At 43.7% G+C, this 22517-nt stretch overlaps 1 protein-coding gene across 2 annotated transcripts in view; it reads left to right on the forward strand.

Moving 5' to 3' along the window:
* UPF2 (UPF2 regulator of nonsense mediated mRNA decay) overlaps positions 1 to 22517 on the forward strand; it is a 158736-nt gene that overhangs the window by 25022 nt on the left and 111197 nt on the right. For both annotated transcript variants that reach the window (XM_033958303.1, XM_033958302.1), the window contains exons 6-10: positions 1466 to 1663; positions 2880 to 3029; positions 4835 to 4938; positions 5203 to 5288; positions 15424 to 15532. In XM_033958303.1, coding sequence (XP_033814194.1) covers positions 1466 to 1663; positions 2880 to 3029; positions 4835 to 4938; positions 5203 to 5288; positions 15424 to 15532 — 647 coding nt within the window. The remainder of the gene's footprint in view (positions 1 to 1465; positions 1664 to 2879; positions 3030 to 4834; positions 4939 to 5202; positions 5289 to 15423; positions 15533 to 22517) is intronic.

Raw genomic sequence — 22517 nt, forward strand, 5'->3', positions numbered from 1 at the left:
TTCCCTCTGCCATGATCCCGCCCCTAATGTCAGAGGAGGGATTGGACCACGACAGAGGGAACGTGCTGCAGAGGCCAAAGGCAGCCTGCTAGGATCGCTATAGCACCGGCGATCCTCTGCAGGCTGCCCTAATTAGCTGAAGGTGAGACTGTGAGGCCAGGGGAGAAAGCCGTAGGATGCTACAAAGAAGGGGGTAACATGCAGGCCTTCGGGGGGGGACCTGATGTAGAAATACACGGAGGGAAGGGGGGTCCAAAGAGACGTCGGGGGTATATACCGGTCTGTGGGGGAGGGGAAGAAATAATGGGTCTAAAAACAGGAGAGGAAGTGAGATGGTGGACAGTGGGATTTAGGGAGGGAAGAAGTTGGACACAAAGGATGGTGTGTGTGGGGGGATAGAGATACTGGATAGGAGGGTAGTTGGGAAGAGAAAGGGAGAGCTGGTGGACCCTGGGGTGGTGGGGAAGGAGGGAGAGATGCTGAATGAAAGGGTGATTGAGAAAAGGAGAGATGGGTGGATCTGGAGATGGTGGGGTCCATCGTTGCAGCTATGTGGTGGCTTTTTTTTTTTTTTATTTCAGTATACCCTAGTACCAGCACCATAGATCTTTTGGGATTGTGTAAACATTTTTATTAAACTGTTCCAAAATATAAAACATACAATCCTTGTTCATTGCCAGCAACAGGGCATGATATCCTATACCTTAAAAACCCTCCCTCTTTTTCCTTCCCCCTTCCAAAGACTCTTCCATTTTCCCATCCTCTTGTCAATCTCTACCTTCATTCTTTTTTTTTTATAAATCTTTGTTCATTTTAAATCATTCAACAAGTGTACAATAAAATCATCATTTAATATACAACATCACTTGAAGCTCTACATTTTTCTCAGGAAAAAGATTATATCCCACCCCACCCTCCCAAAAATTATATTCAAATATAATATATATCATATAATAATTTAAATCATTTGTTTTACAATTTGATAATGAAAACCACAAAACCCACCCCCCACCCACAAAACAATATATATTAAGTAAGTAGAGAAAACTACCTTCATTCTTAATAATGAGTGGAAAATGAACGTTTTAACTAGGTGGAATGTAATGGTGAGGTCCAGGAGCAGATGTCTGGACTTGCAACCTTTCTTTTGAGGTTATTAAGAGCCATTCAAATTGCCATCAGTCCAATCGGATAGGGGATCATTTCTTAATGGTTAGCATGCCAGATCTCATATCTGCCACAGGTCCAGTGTTGTCCCTAGAGGCCATGCAAACTAACCATTAGTAAATTGTTCCTTCTTTATTCACAGGGCCTTTGTATTAGTGTGGATTTTATTATTTTTACCAACTTGCATTTTTATATTTTAGTGTATTCACCAATTAAAGAGTGGTTAAGTGGTTTTAATTTTGGATGTAATTGGACATAGTTTTGATGCTAACAAGCTATTTCTGTTGTACCCTGACAGAACATGGTCCTGGTATTGACATTTTTACTCCTGGCAAACCTGGCGAATATGATTTGGAAGGAGGCATCTGGGAAGATGAAGATGCTCGGAACTTCTATGAGAACATGATTGACTTGAAAGCTTTTGTACCAGCAATCTTATTTAAAGATAATGAGAAAAGTTTTCAGAGCAGGGACTCCAGCAGAGAAGATTCAAGAGGTTAGGACCAAAGACAGCAAGCATTAAAGTGCACTAAATACTTTTCTGTTTATGCTTATTCTGAATATTGCCAGAGGTAATCTTGTGCAGCAAAGACCATTAAAGCACTTTTGGGTGCATTAAGCTTATTTCAAATAATTTTCTTTGGTGGAATTGCATTATATTTTTTATCTTTCCCTGTTTATCTTATCTAGTAGCACACCTTCATTCTTAATAATGAGTGGCGAATGAATGTTTGAATTAGGTATAATGTTTATCAGTACCAGTCTTTTTGTTCCCTTTCTCTGAATTCTTGAATGAAAGATGGAGGACAGGTACAGTAATTAATAGTGCTGTACAAAGATCTAATCTAATATTTGTGTGTTATGCACACCTAAACAGGCTCTAGGCAACTTGGGGAAAGGGATAGGGTGGGGGAAGGAGCGGAAATGGGACAGGAAACATAACAACTTAGGCAAATTAAGTAAAGGTCAGGTGCTTATGAAGATCTTGGAGGAATTAATTGTCGAAGAGTGAAGTTTTCAATTTCTTTCGGAATAGGGTATGGTTGGTTTTCGTTCTTATAGTCCCTGCGACATCATTTCAGAGATCATTCAGTGTTGAGGCATAAAAATGCAACGACGAGAGAAGGCCGTGAAGCAGCCTGTTTAGAGTGCTGCTGGCCCGACGCTGCTCTGGAGGGAGGTATGTAGGGCTCGCGGTCGGCGGGGTTCAGATGGAAGGGAAGGATGGGGGGGCGGGGGAAGTGTTGCTGCCAGTGAATCCAGGGAGAAAGGCTTATTTTTGGGGTAGAGCTTATATTAAGACCTATCCCAAAAATCATGCTAGGGCTTATTTTCAGGGAAACACGGTACCTTGCAGGTGTGGATAGTTACACTTGTATTCAAGCAAATGAAAAAGTCCATGCATACACGCATAGATTACATAATGTTAATCTACACACCCAAATTCCACTCCTGTATGTGCCTACCAGCAAAGTATGTGCCCTTAATATCATTGTGTGTACTTTTATGTTGCTTGATATTTTATGAGAGGCTACAGATGCAAATGGACAAAAATTATTTTGTAAAATTGCAAAAATGCTTACCATGTCTGACCCCCAAAGGCAATATACAAGACGACCATCTTGGATTACAAAGAACTGAACAGCATTTAATACATTGCTTCATGTGGCTACCAGCACAGCATTCATTAAACTATTCTCTTTTTGGTCTAGATTCAAAAGATGGTAAAGATAATAAAGATATATCGGCTACAGAGGAGCTAGAGCTGGAACTTGAAAATTTGGACATTACTGATGACACCTTGGAATTGGAGGGTGTGGATGAGGCAGAAGACCTCGCCAAAAAACTTCTTGATGAGCAGGGTAAATGGAAGGATTTTAATTAGGACCTGTTTCTTTTCATTAGAAGCCCATAGACCATTATTGAGATTGCTTGCGGAAAAGCACTGCTTAGTTCTAGGATAAGCAGCATAAAATCTGTTTTACTACTTTTGGGACCTTGGTTGGAAGCAGGATACTGGGCTTGATGGATCTTTGGTCTGTCCCAGTCGGGCAATTCTTATGTTCTTAGGCTTGCTTTCTGTAGGGTATGTTTACAGTAGTTTCTTTATCAGCCAGAGAAATACCAAAATGCTGTTGCAGGTTGCACATGGCAGGCATGAGGGTGAGGGCCGTAAGAATACTTAGCTATCCATATATCTTCATTGTTCTATGCTTTTCTAATGAGGTGAATCACTGCTGGGATTTTAAGAATCTCAACAAAATATCTTGGTGGCCTATGCAGTGAACGGGATACCATGGTTTGGCACATAGTGCAGGTTGCCCATAGGAGGAAAGTGTCTCAGCAGCACAACCGGTTCCTTCTGTCCTGCCTGTAATGCAGAGCAGCAGCTTTTGGCTCCAATGCATCAAAAGGCATGCGTGTCTAGATGGCTGCAGAGCGTCTATCATTAGCATCAGTAGTGGCTATCTTTTAGCACTGACCTGCCCAAGTTCATTGGATGCAGATACTGGTACTTGTGTTGCTGGGAGAGGGTTGCAAAGGACTCATTCTCTTATTGCCAAAGTGCTGAGTTTCTGGGGGCCAGAAATAGTGAGACCAATTGCAGAATGTGTCTACCAGGTGTTTTGTTGGGAGGGGGAGATAGTCTCTGCTACAGAAAAGGCACCTAAACCCCTGGAGCAGAAAGGAATAGCTAGTTGGGGCCTCAGAGGTGCACTTCTCCCAGCTATGCAGCTCAGATGGCAGTCTGAGGATTCCAGAGAGTGGGCTCCATTCCTCCAGGAGGACCCATGGAACTCGGAGAAATAGGCAAACCAAAATCCTTCCTTCAAGGCGACTCACAAACAACATATGTACTTTTTACAATATACTGTACAAAAAGGATACAGTAAAATATACATTCTTTATCGTCCCTCCAGACCGGCACAGAAACTAATAGGTTTACATTCCTCTGCGAGCAGGTGAAGACTGAGACTCTAACTTTTTGCCGTGGTTTAGTGTAGGGCTGTTGGATTTGTTTAGTGGCCTTCTTGTCCCTGTGTGTGGTGCCAGATTGAGCTTGGGGGACCCTTTCGGGGGTCCGTCCGACCTCAGGGGTGCCACACTCGACTGGTCGAGTCCCTCCCCCCATTTCCCCCAATTTTTACATTAGAGGGTACCTCAACTGTAAACCTTGCCACCAATATTCAGGCAAGGCATATAGCTTAGAGAGCCAGTGGGGTCTGCTCAATTTAAATTAAAGTTGTGTTGTAAAAAAAAAAAAAATAAGGCAGTGCTGGTCTGAAGAGAAGCTTTCAATTAGCCTGAATTGATTTTTATTGCTAACCGGCACTTATTTTTCCCTTGTAGTGGTTTTTGCAATGTGCTCTTTGTGTTCCAGGCACGTAATTGATGTGGCTGGCATGTGCACGAAATGCGCCGGCTACCAAGAAGGGAAATCCTCGTCAGCATTGGGTGCCAGCAAGCAGGGTTTCCCTTCGCGCGTGCACTGTTCGGCGGCTGCAGGCAGTGGGGAAGCCCAGGCTTCCCCTAGCGCCCACACAGTGACATAGAAGTGGAAGGCCTTTTAGGCTCTTAATTTCAGTGTGTTCATTAAAGAATGCAGTGCTTTGGCTAATTCCTGTGTTAAGAAATACCAACTAAAACCCTATTTGCTTTCTTCTAGAACAAGAGGACGAGGAAGCCAGTACTGGTTCTCACCTAAAACTGATAGTAGATGCTTTCATTCAGCAGTTACCCAATTGTGTCAACCGAGATCTCATTGATAAGGTGCAGTAGCAACTCAAGCCTTACTCTCAGCTATAGATAACACATTATTTAAAAAAAAAAAAAAAAACAAGTAAAGGAAATGATTATAAATAAATAGCAATATATATGCACAGGTGTATTTTTCCTTGCTTTTTCAGAAACCTTACGAGGGAGAAACATTATAGCACACTGATTTGGGTTTTTCCCGTTAGATCGATTTATATATGCTCCTATGTGTAAGACTGATAATCCTCTTTTCACCAAGAAAACATATTTTTCTTCTAGGCAGCAATGGATTTTTGCATGAACATGAACACGAAAGCTAACAGAAGGAAACTGGTGCGGGCACTTTTTATAGTCCCCAGGCAAAGGTAGGAAAGAATAAACACTCAGATCTCAAACTTATTTGGTTGTGTTCCAGCAGTAACAACATTCTGTGGTTCAGTTACCATTTTTCTTCCATAGATATCAATTGAACAGTAAGCAGGTGCTTGATAAGTAGTTTCCCTGTCTGTTCTGGCAAGCTCACAATGTAGCTATGGTACCTGGGACAATGGAGGGTTATGTGACTTGCCCAGGGTCACAAGGAGCAGTGCTGGGATTGAACCCATAACTTCAGGGTACTGAGTCAGCAGCTTTAACTGAGGCCACTTCTCCACTCATGCACTTCTGTGTGCATGGGATCATCATATAGGCATATAAAGAAGAAATTTAGAATGTATTTAATGCCATACACCCAGTCTTCATTGTTTTGCAAAATTTAAAAGATCCAGTGCTGGGCACGTGGAGGGATCTTTGCACCCATTCCACTACTCGTGTCTTCATATTCCTTTATTTTTTCAGAGCTGATAATAAAATAGTTAAGACAAAGGGTCTAGAAACATAGAAAAATGATGGCAGAAAAGGGCCATAGCCCATCTAGTCTGCCCACACTAAAGATCCCCTTCCCTAAATTTATTCTCCCAGATATCCTATATCTCATCGAGTCTGCCTATTCCGATGACTCTCCCCCCACTATTACCCTCTTAGAGATCCCACATGCGCATCCCATTTATTCTTAAAATCTGGCACGCTGCTGGCCTTGACCACCTGCACAGGAAGTCTATTCCAATGATCAACCACTCTTTTGGTGAAGAAATGCTTCCTGAAGTCGCCATGAAATTTCCCGCCCCTGATTTTTAGCGGATGCCCCCTTGTGGCTGAGGGTCCTTTAAGAAAGAAAATATCATCTTCCTCCTCGATACGACCGGTGATATACTTAAATGTCTCAATCATGTCTCCCCTCTCCCTACGTTCCTCGAGAGAGTACAGCCGCAATTTATTCAGCCTCTCTTCGTATGAGAGATCCTTGAGCCCTGAGACCATCCTGCTGGCCATACGCTGAACCGACTCGATTCTCAGTACATCTATATGGTAGTGTGGCCTCCAGAATTGCACACAGTATTCCAGATGAGGTCTTACCATGGCATAATGACCTCGGGCTTCCGGCTGACAAAATTTCTACAGATACATCCCAACATTTGTCTAGCCTTGGATGAAGCCTTCTCCACTTGATTGGCAGCTTTCAGGTCTTCACTAATAATTACTCCTAAATTGCGCTCTGCTGTGGTCCTTGCTAAGGTCTCACCATTTAGGGTGTAATTTCTGCACGGATTTCTGCTGCCAAGGTGCATGACCTTACATTTCTTAGCGTTAAAGTTAAGTTGCCAAGTCGAGGACCAACATTCCAACAAGAGTAAGTCTTGTGCCATACCGTCGGGCAAAGTGCTATTACCTACTATGTTACACAGTTTGGCGTCATCTGCGAATAATGTTATTTTACCTTGAAGCCTCTGAGCCAGGTCTCTTACGAATATGTTGAAAAGGATCGGGCCCAACACTGAGCCCTGCAGCACTCCACTGGCTACTACCGATGTTTTGGAGAGGGTGCCATTAACCACCACTCTAGTGTGGCACAACAAATTAGATACTAAACCTCTCACCTTGAAAAACTGGGCATTTATAAGTTTTGGAACTCATATGAAATAGAATTTGATGAAGTCAGCCAAGTTCTTGCTGGACATTTGCAATATTGCCTCCTTCTATTAGGTTCTTTGCTCCTTTTCAAGAAAAGTTGCTAGTATAGTTGAAATGATGATGATCTGAGTCCTCCCCTCTGCCCTGTCCTGCCACTGCTGCTGTGAATGACTGTCCGTGGTAGGTTCCATGGTATTCTAGAGTTGTTTCAACATAAAAAAGTTGGGATGGCTAATTTCATAAAGCATTTTCCATACAGAAAGCATTTGTTCCATTTAGGAAATGGACTTCATAAGGTTGCATGGGTTTATACAGTACATATTTACAAGTGCAAATGCCAAAAAGTCTATGTAATTTTACATGGACTGCAGGTAGGTTTCCCAGAGCCATCTTTAGGTGATGCTATGAGGTAGGTACATGTCTACTTTATGCACATAGCCACTAAAAAGTTGCGTATGTAACTATGTATAGGATAATTTGTGTGCTACTGGACATTATTCTAGGAGCCTATTTTGTAAATACACATGCTTTTGGTTTTTATTGGGCGCTCTATTATACAATGACCCTTCCATGTAAGAGTGCAAGAATAGTCATACTGGGCCAGACCAATGGTCAGCATAGCCCATGCGACTGATCCCAAGACAAGCAGTGGCTTTCTCTGTCAGTATCTCAATAATGGACTATGGAATTTTCCTCCAGGAACTTGTCTAAATCTGGTACCCAAAATTCAGTTTTGTTTATTTCATACATTTTATAGGTAATAAAAAGGGCACCATGTTTTCTGAACAGCTATATTAATGTGACTTGAGTAAATAAAGATGACAGTTTTCTTATTTCTCAAATGAAACTGAGGAGTAATGTCTTCGAGTGAGTTAATGTTGTATATTTCATGAAACAAATGAATCTCATTGCTATGCTGGAGATTCTCAGTCTCTCAAATTCACTGTCTTTTACTGTCAAGAGAGCCAGCTCCTCCTGAAATTCTTAAGGTGTTATATGCACAATATATTAAGATGTGCTTGGAAAATCATTTTACTCAGGCCCAGTACTATTGAGACAGTTTGTTTCTTTGTTGCATTTTCGTGGTGGAATAATAGAGCTTAGAACAGTTTATCACACACTGTGTACCGTGGCAAGATTCTGTGTGAGGACGTGCCTATTGCTGCAAGAGTCAGCCGGTGCCAGTGTGTCTCTCCTCTTGCACCCCTTCCCCCCACTAGCGTAGTAATAGCAAGCTCAGGGCCTTATCTGGAAGGCCTCCTTGCATGCACGGATGTCTACGTGATGACATCACACATTCACATGACATCATGGCATCGAATTCCACGCTCTCCAGACACGGCCCTGAATTTAATATGCCGCAGCTTCAGAAAGTTTGCAAGACACTGGCTTAGAAACTAAGGACATGTACCTCTAGTATGGCACTGAGAAGATAGGTGGTGGGGGGACAGGTAATGAGATTCTGACAGTAAAAGGGTTAAGGTTGACTAGCAGTGTGATAACAGTGGGAAGAACCTGGAAAATATCAGAATGCATGAATAGATTTTTAACCAGCAGAAAAAGAGGCAATTAATAACCTAAACATCTAGTCATCTCTTTACACTGGCTCCCAATATACTGGCAAAAACAAATTAAAGTCATGACCCTTGTATGTTGATCTTTAATTGATGATTCTTCTCTCCTGGTTGTGTCATTGCTAAGACCTTATTGCTTTTTCAAACCCCTTTGTTCCATTCCATTAGTACTGCAGGAGAATTTGCTTTGCTGCATCTTCGATGTAAAAATGTGTCTGTCATGTCCCTCATTTCAGACTATAGAAATGCTGCGTTCCGTGATGACTGTTGTGTGATGGGGAGACTTTTTACTGGCTTTAGATCTTAAAGAATCGTATTTCTAAACGGAGAGCACTTGAAGTTTGCAGTGCTGAGCTAGCACTTCTGGTTTTAGGCCAGGGATAGGCAATTCCAGTCCTCGAGAGCAGGAGCCAGGTCAGGTTTTTAGGATATCCACACTAAATATGCATAGATAGATTTGCATCTCAAGGAGGCAGTGCATGCAAATCCATCTCATATATATTCATTGTGGATATTCTGAAAACCTGACCTGGCTCCAGCTCTCGACCGGAATTGCCTACCCCTGTTCTAAGCTATCATGTTTGGTTTAGCAGTAGCACCTTGTATTTGTGGAAAGGATTCATAGTGTATCCATATCTGGATTCAGGTTTGAAGAAAAGGCAGGTTACAGCTTGAGTAGCCTTGGTTGGGTAGTTAAATCTTGCCAAGAGCAAGCTGGAAACCTTGTGATCTTTGGAGAACCTCAGAGAAAGAAAAGTTTGGGATAATGGTTATTAATAGATTAAAAGTAATGGGACTTATATACTGGCCTTTTGCGGTTACACATTCAAAGCAGTTTACACATTTACAGGTACTTATTTTATTAAAGGAATAGAGTTAAAATACATATAAATTATACAAAAAGATATTCTTTACAAATAATTCACAATTGTTAAAATTCTAATCCATATATTATAAAAATTCTATCCCTTCCATCCCATAATCAATTCCCGCTCCCCGGATGAAAGCTGACAAAAATTAAGAAAAATAAAGAACTGGAATGTAATTTAAACAACCTTAGCTTCAACATAAATCATTGAGAATTAAACTTCTTGCTCTAGGTGAAAGGTTTTGAATATACGTATCCCAAACTTCCATAAAAAGACGAGTTTTTCTAGACGATCGCCTAACCTCCCAAATCTCAAACAAAAGCAAACAATGAAACTGGTTCCTCCAATGCCAGAAACTTGGAGATTCTTTCAATAACCAAAATGGCATAATACATTTATGCCCAATCATACACGCCTTCTGAAATAAAAGACATTTCCTTTGACCAAATACCCCACAAGCTGCTGCTTTACCAAAAATTACTCCCCTTGGAGAACCCAAATATAATAGGATGGCAGACCAGAATGACTTGATTAAAGGACACAACCAAAAAGCATGAGATAATGTGCCAAGATCCTTACCATATTTGATACAAATTGGGGAATTTACCAAACCCGCATGAAAAGCTTGAATTTGGGAAAAATAAGCCCTATGTAAAACTCTATAAGAACATTCCCTCCAAACAGAACCCGTAATAACTTGCAATAAAATGTTTGAACATAAATAAGGGAAGGGGGATGGGAATTGGGGGAATGTATAGAGGAATGAGGTGGGTAATATGAAAATATATTTTGGCGGAATGATAGAAATATGTATGAAAATTAGTATCCTATATAATAAAACCCTAGCCACGCATGCGCACTCTTAACTGCGTGCTTCCATGATCCATAGGTCTGTGGCCGCAGGAGTGCGCATGTGTGAGTCCCCAGCCTTACTTCTTCCCAGCACCTACCTACACTCGCCAACAGGACTGGCCGCCAGTACTGGACTCCCTGCTCTCCAGAATATTCGGCTCCTCTCACCAGCCGCACCAGCGTCAGAGAAGGCTTCCGACACTGGCGGGGATCGAGAGGAGCCGCGGCGACATCTCGCGGTGCGGGAAGGGAAGCGCTGACAAAACACTCCAGCCACTACGTTCTTCGCGGTCCCGACTCCAAACCTGCCAAATCCAGCAGCGTGTGCAGCACTCTACACACGCTGCTTCGGGGCCTTCTACTGCTCTGCCTTGTCTCTGATGATGTCATCAGGGACGTGCCAGAGTAAATCAGGGCAGTAGAAGGCCCCGAAGCAGCGTGTGTAGAGTGCTGCACACGCTACTGGAATCTGCAGGTTTGTCGGGACCGCAGGAAGTGAAGGGGGTAAGGGAAACGCTACTGCTGCACAGGGAAGTGGGGGGGGGGATCAAAATGCTGCTGTACAGGGAAGTAGGGTGGGGGTAAATGCTGCTGCACAGAGACATGGAGGGGGAGGGAATGCTGCTGTGGCTGCTGCACAGGGAAGTGGGGGGGAAAGAAAGACAGACAGAGGGAGGAAGGCAGACAGGAAGAAAGACACAGGGGCAGGGAGAGACACAGAAAGACAGACAGACAAAGGGGGCCAGGGAGAGAGACAGAAACAAAGACAGCAGGAGGGAGAGAGAGACAGAAATAAAGAAAGACAGACAGACATATATTCTAGCACCCATTAATGTAACAAGCTAAAATACTAGTCTACTATAATAAAATGCTAAGCGCGCATGCGCACTCTTACCACCGTGTTCCCTGATCTGTAGTTCCGTGGTCAGCAGAGTGCGCATGCGCGCTTACCACGTATCTGTCTCTCTCTCTCTCTCTTGCAGCGGGCTTGCCGGCTCCGGCCCTCACTGTAAGTTCGCTGCCGTTGTCGCCACCTTCCCCCCCCTTTCCTGGCGCACACGAACCCCCATTGACCCTCCCACCGCGAGACGCACAAACCTCCCGGCTCCAGCAGCAGCCGCATCACACTAAAGACGCTGCTTCGCGGCCTTCCCATGCTCTGATTTCCTCTGCCGTGTCTCTGATGACATCATCAGAGATGCCGACAGAGGAAATTGGAGCATGGGAAGGCCGTGAAGCAGCGTCTTTAGTGTAATGCGGCCGCTGCTGGAGCAAGTAGGTTTGACGGTTGTCTCGCGGTGGGAGGGTTAGTGGGGTCGGCTGCACGACGGCGATAGTGGCGGGGGGAGGAGAGGGTTCTACTGTACAGGGGTATGGCTGGCAGGCAGGTTGGCTTCAGAGGGTGTGTGAGGGACAAAGTATGGAAGGCAGTGAGGGGGGGGAGCACGGAAGAAAAGCTGCTAGACCGGGGAGCAGGGAAGAGGGACCAGGGGAGCAGGAAAGAGGTGCTGCTGGACTGGGGGAGCAGGGAAGGGGTGCTACTGGACAAGGGGAGTAGAGAACAGGTGCTGCTGGACAGGGGGGAGCAGGGAAGAGGTGCTGCTGGGCCAGGGGAGCAGGGAAGAGATGCTGCTGGACCAGGGGAGCAGGGAAGAGGTGCTGCTGGACAGGGGGAGCAGGGAGGATGGGCAGGGGGAGTACGGAAGAGGTGCTGCTGGACAGGGGGAGCAGGGAAGAGGGACCAGGGGAGCAGGGAAGAAGTGCTGCTGGACCGGGGGAGCAGGGAAGAGATGCTGCTGGACCAGGGGAGCACGGAAGAGGTGCTGCTGCACAGAGAAGTGGGTTGGGGGAGGGAAATGCTGCTGCTCTGCTGCTGCTGCACAGGAAAATGGAGGGGGAGGGTATGCTTCTGTTGCTATTGCACAGGGAAGTGGAGTGGGGAGGGAAATGCTGCTGGTGAGAAAAGGGGGCTGGGGCTGAAAGGGAAAAGATGGGAGAAGGGGGCTGGGAGGGTAAAAATGGGTTTGGAGCTGGAGCTGGGGCTGAAAATAGGGGACATGTGAAGGAAGGAGGTTTTACTAGCACCTGTTAATGTAACGGGCTGAAACACTAGTTGTGAATATAATTGTAATGAACGTCTTATTGTATTATATTATTGTATACTTATTTGATTCCTTCAATAAAATGTTATAAACTACAGGTACTTATTTTGTACCTGGAACAATGGAGGATTAAGTGACTTGCCCAGGGTCTCGAGGAAGAGTGCTGGGATCTGTTTGTTACAGGTTTCAAGGTTTCACTGCGTCTTGACAGGTAGAAACCGACGTTTCAGCCACCATGTTGTGGCTTTCTTCAGGGTATTCTCTGAAGTCTGCAGTTTGACTTTGTAAATAGTGAGTTGATTGGGAACAGAGCAGTTCACCAATTTGAATTTTGGCAGGAAAGACCATAGAATGGAAAAGTCTCTGGCAGGTTTAAAGATGCTCTCCCCATGGAGCTGGGTTAGATGTTCTCTCAGGGTTTCCGCAGCGGGCATTGTGCTTGTTGCAGGTTTCCAGGTCTTGCTTTGCCTTGTCTGATCCCACAACTTCAGGGTGCTGAAGCAACATTTCTACCACTAGGCGACATTAGGCAAAACTAGAATGATATATAATTACAAGGCTTTGTAACTGAATGGGTATGTTTGGCTCGGATGAAAGTTATAAAATTGACTGAAGTTACCAAAGTGTTCTCATAAGAGTTTTATTGAAGACTACAATGGAAATAGGGAACAGTAAGGTGGGTGAGATGGAAATGTGTAGTTTAGAAGGTTAAAGCTATGTGAAGGAAACTATATGACACTAGAAATTGAACACTAAGCAATGCCATGGGTAGTTGGTGTTATGGATATGTTATGTTGGCACTTAAATATGTTTACATTGACATTTTGAACAATTTTACATCAGACACAATAGTCTCAACAGCAATTGAAATAAGGCAAAATTAGAAAGATATGGAAATTAAACTCCTTTGAAGGTTAAATGAAAAGAAATGCCTCCACCTCCATAACATTTTTTTGTTTAAATGAAGATATTGTAATGGAAAAAATAAAATAATGCTTGGTATGTTATTTGACAAAGTATGGGTAATTTGCTAAATTCTTAAATATTGCTTGGCTAATTCTTTCTAATTTTTTTTTTTGCTCACATTTCTCCCCAGGAGTAAAATCTGGCCTCCATATCAGCCTTAATGATAACTGCAAGTCCAACTTTGCCCCCTGCCATGCTAAATAAATTTTTAAAAAATTCATAGCTCCAGTTGACCCAAAGCATGGAATCAAACCTATGACCTCCTGCAATGAAATGCAGAGCACCTGAGTTCACATCTAGCATTCTACACTTTTCCAGCTGAAATCCTCTGTCCCCAAGCCTCTAGCAGAATCCTATCACTCCAGCCTTGTTATTTATTTCCCTCCCCTTAGAATTTTTCAATGTTATATCAAGGTAATGAAAAATAAATATAGCAAGTGGAAATTTATTCCCATTGACTTCATAGCCAACTTTTTCTTCCTTTCTAAAAGTGTCTTTGTTAATAGAAATTTCACCCGTCCCCACTGGAATCTCCTCCATCTCTATCCACACCCATAAAAACAGCAACAAGCAATATACAAGTCCCATTAACAGACTAGAACAACAATTGTTTGCCTTCCACTACAGTTTGCAAGCTTAGCACTAACAAAGTGTAGCAACATTCTGCAGTGAGCAACATAAAACATATTTTGGAGCTTTGTAAACTTATCCCTTTCTGCTCCCCATCCACCCCTTGTCATCAGGGTTGTTGAAGTGGTTTGCCACAAGTGTTTAGTTGTTGTTGAGTTCCAAAGCATCCTGAAACAAAAACTTTTTAAAATAAAAAGAAACAAAACAAAAAACTGCAAATGGAACAGGCAACTAAACAAAATGACATTTTTTCCCCCTCCAGAGTCCAGACTTATAAAGCTGATCCTGGAGATACTGGGGAAGGAAAATAAACTTTTAACCTGACCCTGTCCAAGCTTATGCTTTTGTCTATTGTCCCTATTTATTTAAAATATTTCTATTCTGCTTTTAACCTAAGTCTGTGTTTATTCCCTTCTGAAAGGAAAGCTTTGTTTTTAAGAAACATAGAAACATAGAAAGGTGACGGCAGAAAAGGGCTACAGCCCATCAAGTCTGCCCACTCTACTGACCCACCCCATTAAGTCTGAGTGCTGCTCGACCCACGTAGGGATCCCACATGGATGTCCCATTTATTCTTAAAGTCGATCACGCTTGTGGCCTTGACTACCTGCACCGGAAGTTTGTTCCAGTGATCTACCACTCTTTCTGTGAAGAAATACTTCCTGGTGTCACCACTAAATTTCCCTCCTCTGAGTTTGAGCAGGTGCCCCCTTGTGACTGAGGGTCCCTTGGGAAGGACAAGGTTTGGACAAGTTCATGGAGGAAAAGTCCATAGTCTGTTATTGAAAAAGACACAGGGAAAGCCACTGTTTGCCCTGTATCAGTAGCATGGAATATTGCTACATCTTGGGTTTTGGCCAGGTACTGGTGACCTGGATTGGCCACCGTGGGAACGGGCTACTGGGCTTGATGGACCATTGGTCTGACCCAGTGAGGCTAATCTTACACTCTCCTGTTCACTACCTCTGTATATTGACTATTTAGGCCAAATTGACCTAAAAGTGAACATGCTGTGATATGCAATGCAAGACAATGGGCTAAAGAGGAATATGGAGAGTTGTATGGGAACATGATAAGCACCAGAGAGAGATGCAAATATACTATAAACAATCTTTTATATAGCATTTTTTCTGACTGGAGGCAGCCAAGGCACAAGGAAAGGAGTTGTCCTGAGAACTGAAAGGATAGGTAGATTGGCCTAGCCCTATACTTCAAAAGGAACTGCATCTATCTTCGTGGGATTCCTGCTAACCATGTTCCTGTGCAGCTCTCTATTTGTTAGGACATAAAATAGAGGAGGCTACAGATTTGCATTATATCTATGTGTTCAACAGGATACCAGAAGGGTATACAGTATAATAGTAATACATACATACTCTGTACATTTGTCAGTAGTAAGGAGATATTGAACAGAATATTTACATAGATGTCTTGCCACAGATGTCTGAACAACAGAAGGTTGGTGAATTTTTACATTTTTTTTCTCCTGTATCCTAGGTTGGACTTGTTACCGTTCTATGCACGATTAGTTGCAACATTGCATCCCTGCATGTCTGATGTAGCAGAAGACCTTTGTTCCATGCTGAAGGGAGATTTCCGGTTCCATGTATGTATAATTACTTCTTCAGACAGCCCTTACCATGTAATATGCAATTATATCATATGTGCAAAGATCTATATAGTAACATAGTAAATGACAGCAGAGTAGACTTGATTTGATTTGAAATTTCTGCTCTTTAGCATCCCTCCAGACCGGCACAGTCGGATGGGTTTATGCTCCTCTACCAGCAGGTGGAGACTGAGAACATACTGAATTCTATCAGCAGTACAAGTGGGCTGTGCAGTCCCCCTTAGAATCAGTCTGTTCTCAGTCTCTAGCAGGTGGACATGGCAAACCTGTGCAGTCCTGTTAGGCCTTTAGGTAGTGACTGTTGGAAGGGATAGGCGGTGGCCTTTCTAGCCCTTTTTTCTTGTCTAAGTTGTGCTTGCACAAGTCCTGTGTTACCAGAGGTGTCGGATCATCTAACAAGGAGATATTATGACTTCACCCAAAGACAGATCAGTAGCAGACTAGCTACTGTTGAAGACAAGATGCTGGGACTGATGACCTTGGTCTGGCTTTTCTTTTTTGTAGTAAAATTAATTATCCCAGGACAAGCAGGCAGGTATTCTCACATATGGGTGACGTCATCCGACAGAGCCCGGATGCAGACGCCTCACAAGCAGACTTGCTTGAAGAAACTTGAAGTTTTGAGTCGCCCGCACCGCGCATGCGCAAGTGCCTTCCCACCCATCGCAGGGCACGTCTCCTCAGTTCTCAGTTTTCCGCGGAGCCGAGAAGTCTGTCTTTGACTCTCTGCATTTAACTTCGTTCACTTTGTGCCTTTTCTCAACCGCGGGTTGTTTTTTTTCTTCACGAATCGCTGTTTTATTTTATTTCTTTTATTTTAGTTAAAAAAAAATTAATAATTTTTCTTCTAACGTTCGTTTTCCGGGACAGGCCGCTCGGCCGCAGCCTGAGGGCTTCGACTTTGTGGCGGCTATTTATCCGAATACGTCCCGGCCTGCTACAGGCTTTTAAGAGGTGTAGCAATTGTCAGCGCATGATCTCTCTCATGGTCCCTCACGGACGCTGCCTCAAGTGCCTTGGGCCGAAACATCATCCTAGGTCATGCCTGCCTAGGTCAGCCTCATGCTTTCAAGCGTCGTTGCATTCTGGTGGACAAGCTTTTCGAGATGGAGTCACCTACTGATCCCTTGACTTCGAAAGCGTCTTCGGCTTTGACTTCCATCGAGATTCCATCTGCGCCTACTGCTTCCACCTCGAGCCTCATCAGACCCTCGTCGTTTGCAGTGGTTCTTGCTTCGACGTCATCTGCTGTATCTTCCCCTGTTTCCTCAGGTCAGATAGCTCAGCAATCATTTCCACCGGTGGTGATTAAAGTGTCCAAGACTTCTAAGTCGAAACACACTCACACTACCTCGAAGTAACCTCCAGCCAAAGCAGGTGGTCCAGTTTCAGACGCGGATCCATCCTTGCCGGCTTCTTTCCAGACCATGTTAGAGAAGCAGTTTATTCAGTTCCTTACTAACATGGGACCTAAACTGCTTCCTCTTATCCAGCCTGGGCATTCAGGAGGGGAAAACTCTGGACAAATTTGGACGTCGCATCTACCAGAATGCTATGATGTCCTCTAAAGTCCTCAATTATAATTTTTATTTCATTACTTATTTTGAATTTCTTCTTTCTCTTCTACCAAAGTTTTTGGCTTATTTGGATAACCAAATGCATTTTGAATTTCAAGAAGTCATTGCTTCTTTCTCTCAATAAGGTTGCATCTCCTCCAATCATCTCATGATGCCTTCGAGTTATCTGCCCGAGCGGCTGCTTGCTCTGTGGCTATGCATCATCTTGCCTGGCTTCGTACCATTGACATGGACTCTAACCTTCAAGACTGCTTAGCTAACATTCCTTGTCAGGGCAATGACCTCTTTGATGAATCCATCGAGGCAGCGACCAAGAAATTATCTAACCATGAAAAATCATTTGCTTCTATAGTCGGACCTAAACCAAAGCCAGCTCTTGCCAAGCCTGCACGCCCTGCTCTTATCTATCAAAGGCGTTTTGCTCCAAAGCCAGCTCCTTATACTCGCCCTCCTCTGAAAAAACAACAACCTCAGAAGCAATAGAAACCCCAACCTTCTGCTGCACCTAAGGCTTCTCAGCCTTTTTGACTGTTTACAACAGAGCATAACCTCCACCGTTCTGTCTCTGTCTCTTTTTCCCCCTATAGGAGGTCGTCTCCATCATTTTTACAACCGATGGACGATAATTACATCCGACCTCTGGGTGCTTTCCATCATCAGGGAAGGATACTCTCTTCATTTTACTCAGGTTCCACTGGAGCTTCCTCCAAGAAAGTATCTTTCCAATCCATCCCAGACCGCCCTTCTTCTTCAGGAAGCTCAAGCTCTGCTTCGTCTCCATGCCATCGAACCAGTTCTATTGGAACAGCAGAACAGGGGGTTTTACTCCCGTTACTTCCTTGTTCCGAAGAAGACGGGCGATCTGCGACCCATTCTGGATCTCAGGGCTTTCAACAAATTTCTAGTCAAAGAAAAGTTTTGAATTTTGTCCCTGGCATCCCTTTATCTTCTTCTCGAGCAGAACGACTGGTTATGCTCTCTGGATCTCAAGGAGGCCTACACTCATATTCCCATTCATCCGGCCTCCCATCAGTATCTCAAATTTCGGGTGGGGAATCTGCACTATCAATACAGAGTACTACCCTTCGGCCTGGCCTCGTCTCCCAGAGTGTTCACCAAGTGCCTGGTAGTAGTAGCAGCAGCTCTAAGGAATCATGGTCTTCAGGTATTTCCCTTCCTCGACGACTGGCTCATCAAAGCTTCCACATCTCAAGGGGTTATTGTAGCAACCCAAAGGACTACCTGGTTCCTACAAAGTTTGGGATTCGAAATCAACTTTCCCAAATCTCAGCTTCAGCCCTCTCAGACTCTACAATTCATTGGAGCTGTTCTGGACACTGTCCAACTCAGAGCATTCCTTCCACAACAACGTTTGGAAGCTCTTCTTCAACTCTGTCACACAGTGTCTTCCCGCTCTTCCATCTCAGCGAGACACATGATGGTACTTCTGGGTCATATGGCCTCCACAGTACACGTGACTCCTTTTGCCAGACTTCACCTCAGAATTCCTCAGTGGACACTGGCATCTCAATGGACACAAGTTTGTGACCCTCCTTCTCGACACATTTCAGTCACTCCTTCCTTAAAGAAGTCTCACTGTTGGTGGATGCTCTCTTCCAATCTTTCCAGAGGCTTGCTTTTTCAAACGCCTCCTCATCAGAAGGTCCTCACGACAAGACTCTTCAACCTACACTTGGGGCACTCATCTCGATGGTCTCCGTACTCAAGGCCTCTGGACCAGTACGGATCGTCAGTGTCATATCAATCAGTTGGAACTCAGAGCGATCCTCAAAGCTCTCCATGCTTTTCAATATCTACTTCACGACACAGTAGTCCTCGTTCGAACGGACAACCAAGTCGCCATGTATTATGTCAACAAACAAGGAGGGACAGGGTCTGCCTCCCTTTGTCAAGAAGCTCTGAAGGTTTGGGACTGGGCAATCCGCCACAACACCTTCCTCAAAGCTGTCTACATTCAAGTGGCAAAGAATTGCTTGGTGGACAACTTGAGCCATCTACTGCAACCTCACGAATGGACTCTCCATTCCTTGCCTCTTCGTCACATTTTTTCACAGTGGGGAACGCCACAGATAGACCTCTTTGCAGCTCCCCACAACTACAAATTGCCTCAGTTCTGCTCCAGGATATACTCTCCTCACCACCTCAAGGCAGATGCTTTTCTTCTGGAATGGACGAATCTATGCATTTCCTCCATTCCCTCTCATTCTCAAGACTCTAGTCAAATTTAAGAACGATCATGCCACCATGATTCTAATTGCTCCTTGGTGGCTGAGATAACCCTGGTACTCCCTTCTACTTCAACTCAACAGCAGGGAGCCATACCTTCTACCAGTTTTTCCTTCTCTGCTTACACAGAGTCAAGGATATCTGCTTCATCCCAACCTGCAGTCTCTCCACCTGACAGCCTGGTACCTCTCAACATAACCCCTCTTCAGTTTTCTCAATCTGTAAGAGACATTTTAGAAGCTTCTAGAAAGCTTACAACTAGACAATGCTATCACCAAAAATGGACTAGATTTTCTACATGGTGTTTTTCCCATCATAAGGAGCTTCAGCATTCCTCCTTATCTTCTGTTTTGGACTATCTTTTGCACTTATCCAATTCTGGCCTCAAGTCTACTTCTATACGAGTCCATCTCACTGCAATTGCGGCTTTTCATCAGCCTATTGAAGGGAAACCCCTCTCTGCTCATCCAGTGGTTTCCAGATTCATGAAAGGACTTTTCAGTGTCAAACCTCCTCTCAAACCGCCTCCTGTGGTTTGGGACCTCAATGTTGTCCTTACTCAACTCATGAAGCCTCCAATTTGAACCAATTGGTGAGACTCATCAGAAGTATCTCACTTGGAAAGTGGTGTTTCTCATTGCCCTCACTTCTGCTCGACGAGTCAGTGAGCTGCAAGCTTTAGTTACTGACCCACGATTCACTGTGTTCCAACATGACAAAGTGGTTCTTCGTACTTATCCGAAATTCCTACCTAAAGTAGTCTCAGAATTTCATCTCAACCAATCAATCGTACTTCCAGTGTTTTTTCCAAAGCCTCATTCTCACCCTGGAGAATCAGCTCTTCTTACTCTGGATTGTAAACGTGCTTTGGCCTTCTATTTGGAACGCACCAAACCACACAGAACTGCTCCTCAACTTTTTGTCTCCTTTGATCCAAATAAGTTGGGACATCCTATTTCTAAGTGTACCATCTCCAACTGGATGGCGGCTTGTATCTCATTCTGCTATGCCCAGGCTGGATTACCTCTTCACAATAAAGTCACAGTCCATAAAGTCAGAGCAATGGCAGCTTCAGTAGCTTTCCTCAGATCTACAACTATTGAGGAAATTTGTAGAGCTGCTACTTGGTCCTCGGTTCATACCTTCACTTCTCACTGTTGTCTGGATACTTTCTCCAGATGGGATGGACAGTTTGGCCAAACAGTATTACAAAATTTATTCTCCTAAATTGCCAACACTCCCACCATCCCATTCTGGTTAGCTTGGAGGTCACCCATATGTGAGAATACCTGCCTGCTTGTCCTGGGATAAAGCACAGTTACTTACCGTAACAGGTGTTATCCAGGAACAGCAGGCAGCTATTCTCACAACCCACCCATCTCCCCTGGTTGGCTTCTCTGCTAGCTATCTGAACTGAGGAGACACGCCCTGCGCTGGGCGGGAAGACACTCACGCATGCGCGGTGCGGGCGACTCGAAACTTCGAGTTTCTTCAAGCAAGTCTGCTTGTGAGGCGTCCGCATCCGGGCTCAGTCAGATGACGTCACCCATATGTGAGAATAGCTGCCTGTTGTCCCTGGATAACAACTGTTATGGTAAGTAACTGTGCTTTTTATGTTTTCTATGTCATGCTTTTGTGTGTGTCAATTTTTTGAACATATACATCTGCCAGAACTGGCTTTAGACATGTGACTGAAATATAAGAAATCATGTTAACCATGCTACTTTCCAAATTTATTTTCTTTTTCTTTTACAACTTTTATTGAATAAACTGTACCACACAAAATAAATGGCATCCAAGTTTATTAAGTATTTGATTAATCGCTTATTCCACATTCTAAGCGATGTACAAAATATTAAAATATTAAATTACAGTAGTTCAAGGGAAACAGACAATATGAATATAACTCACAAGACAAAACATGACTCAAGAGGAAGGGAATGGGGAAAGAAATACAAGTTTAAAAGATAGTAAAGGAAACATATAAGGGAAGAAAAACAATAGGGAGGGGGAAAAATAATAAGTAACAGAGAATTTGAAGCCCAGGGCTCAGTAGAGAGCCCTAAACTAATCCAACATTCTCGTTTTATTAGCTGTCAAATGCATCTTTAAAAAGAAAGCATTTTAGCTTGCTCTTAAATCTATCCAAACTTAATTCTTCTCGTATATAAATTGGGAGTAAATTCCGTATTTGGGGGGCTGTGACAGAGAAAATAGAGTGTCGTCGTGTATTTATAGATTTAAGGGAAGGAACTGCCAAGAGATGTTGGTCGGTAGATCTAAGTGATCTAGATGAAGTATAAGGAATCAAAACTCTATAAATGAAAGAAGGTGATTTATAAGGAAGAGATTTAAAAGTTAATAAACTTAGTTTGTAAGTTATTCGGTGAACAACTGGAAGCCAGTTTTCACAATATACAAAAAAAATCACCTGTGGTACCAAACCCAAACTCAAAGAACCCACATTCTCTCCCTCCCTATCCAGCCTTTCCCAATCAAAAATTGATTACAGTATAGATCTAGTAAAAAAAAGAATTGTAACAAAAGTACAAACTAAGATAGCATACACCAGTGGTTCCCTAATGAATATGCATGAGAGAGATTTGCATACCTGTCATAAGAAGAACATAAGAAGTTGCCTCCGCTGAGTCAGACCAGAGGTCCATCGTGCCCAGCGGTCCGCTCCCGTGGCGGCCCATCAGGCCCACTGCTTGAGCAGTGGCCCTTGATTTTTCTCTAACCTATCTCTACTCCTGTCCCTATATCCTAACCTCAGTCCTTATCTGTACCCTTCAATTCCCTTGTCTTCCAGGAACCTATCCAAACCTTCTTTGAAGCCCTGTAGCATGTTCTGACCTATCACATCCTCTGGAAGTGCGTTCCATTATATGCAAATCTCTCTCATGCATATTCATTAGGGATATCTTGAAAACCTGACTGGCTGGGGGTCCCCCAGGACAGGTTTGGGAACCACTGGCATACACAGACAGCGAGTTGGGTCCTGGCAAGTCTTTGGTCTCTCAATTTAACATAAGCATCCCAAACTTTATGGTGGGATTTAGCTGCAAGGAATCTAATTTAGTCCGGATCAGAGAAAGATATGGAGCTGCTGTTTCCATGCAGCTGCTACTGCTGTG

This window comes from Geotrypetes seraphini, chromosome 9 (genome assembly GCF_902459505.1).
Source record: "Geotrypetes seraphini chromosome 9, aGeoSer1.1, whole genome shotgun sequence".
Lineage (NCBI taxonomy): Eukaryota > Metazoa > Chordata > Amphibia > Gymnophiona > Dermophiidae > Geotrypetes > Geotrypetes seraphini.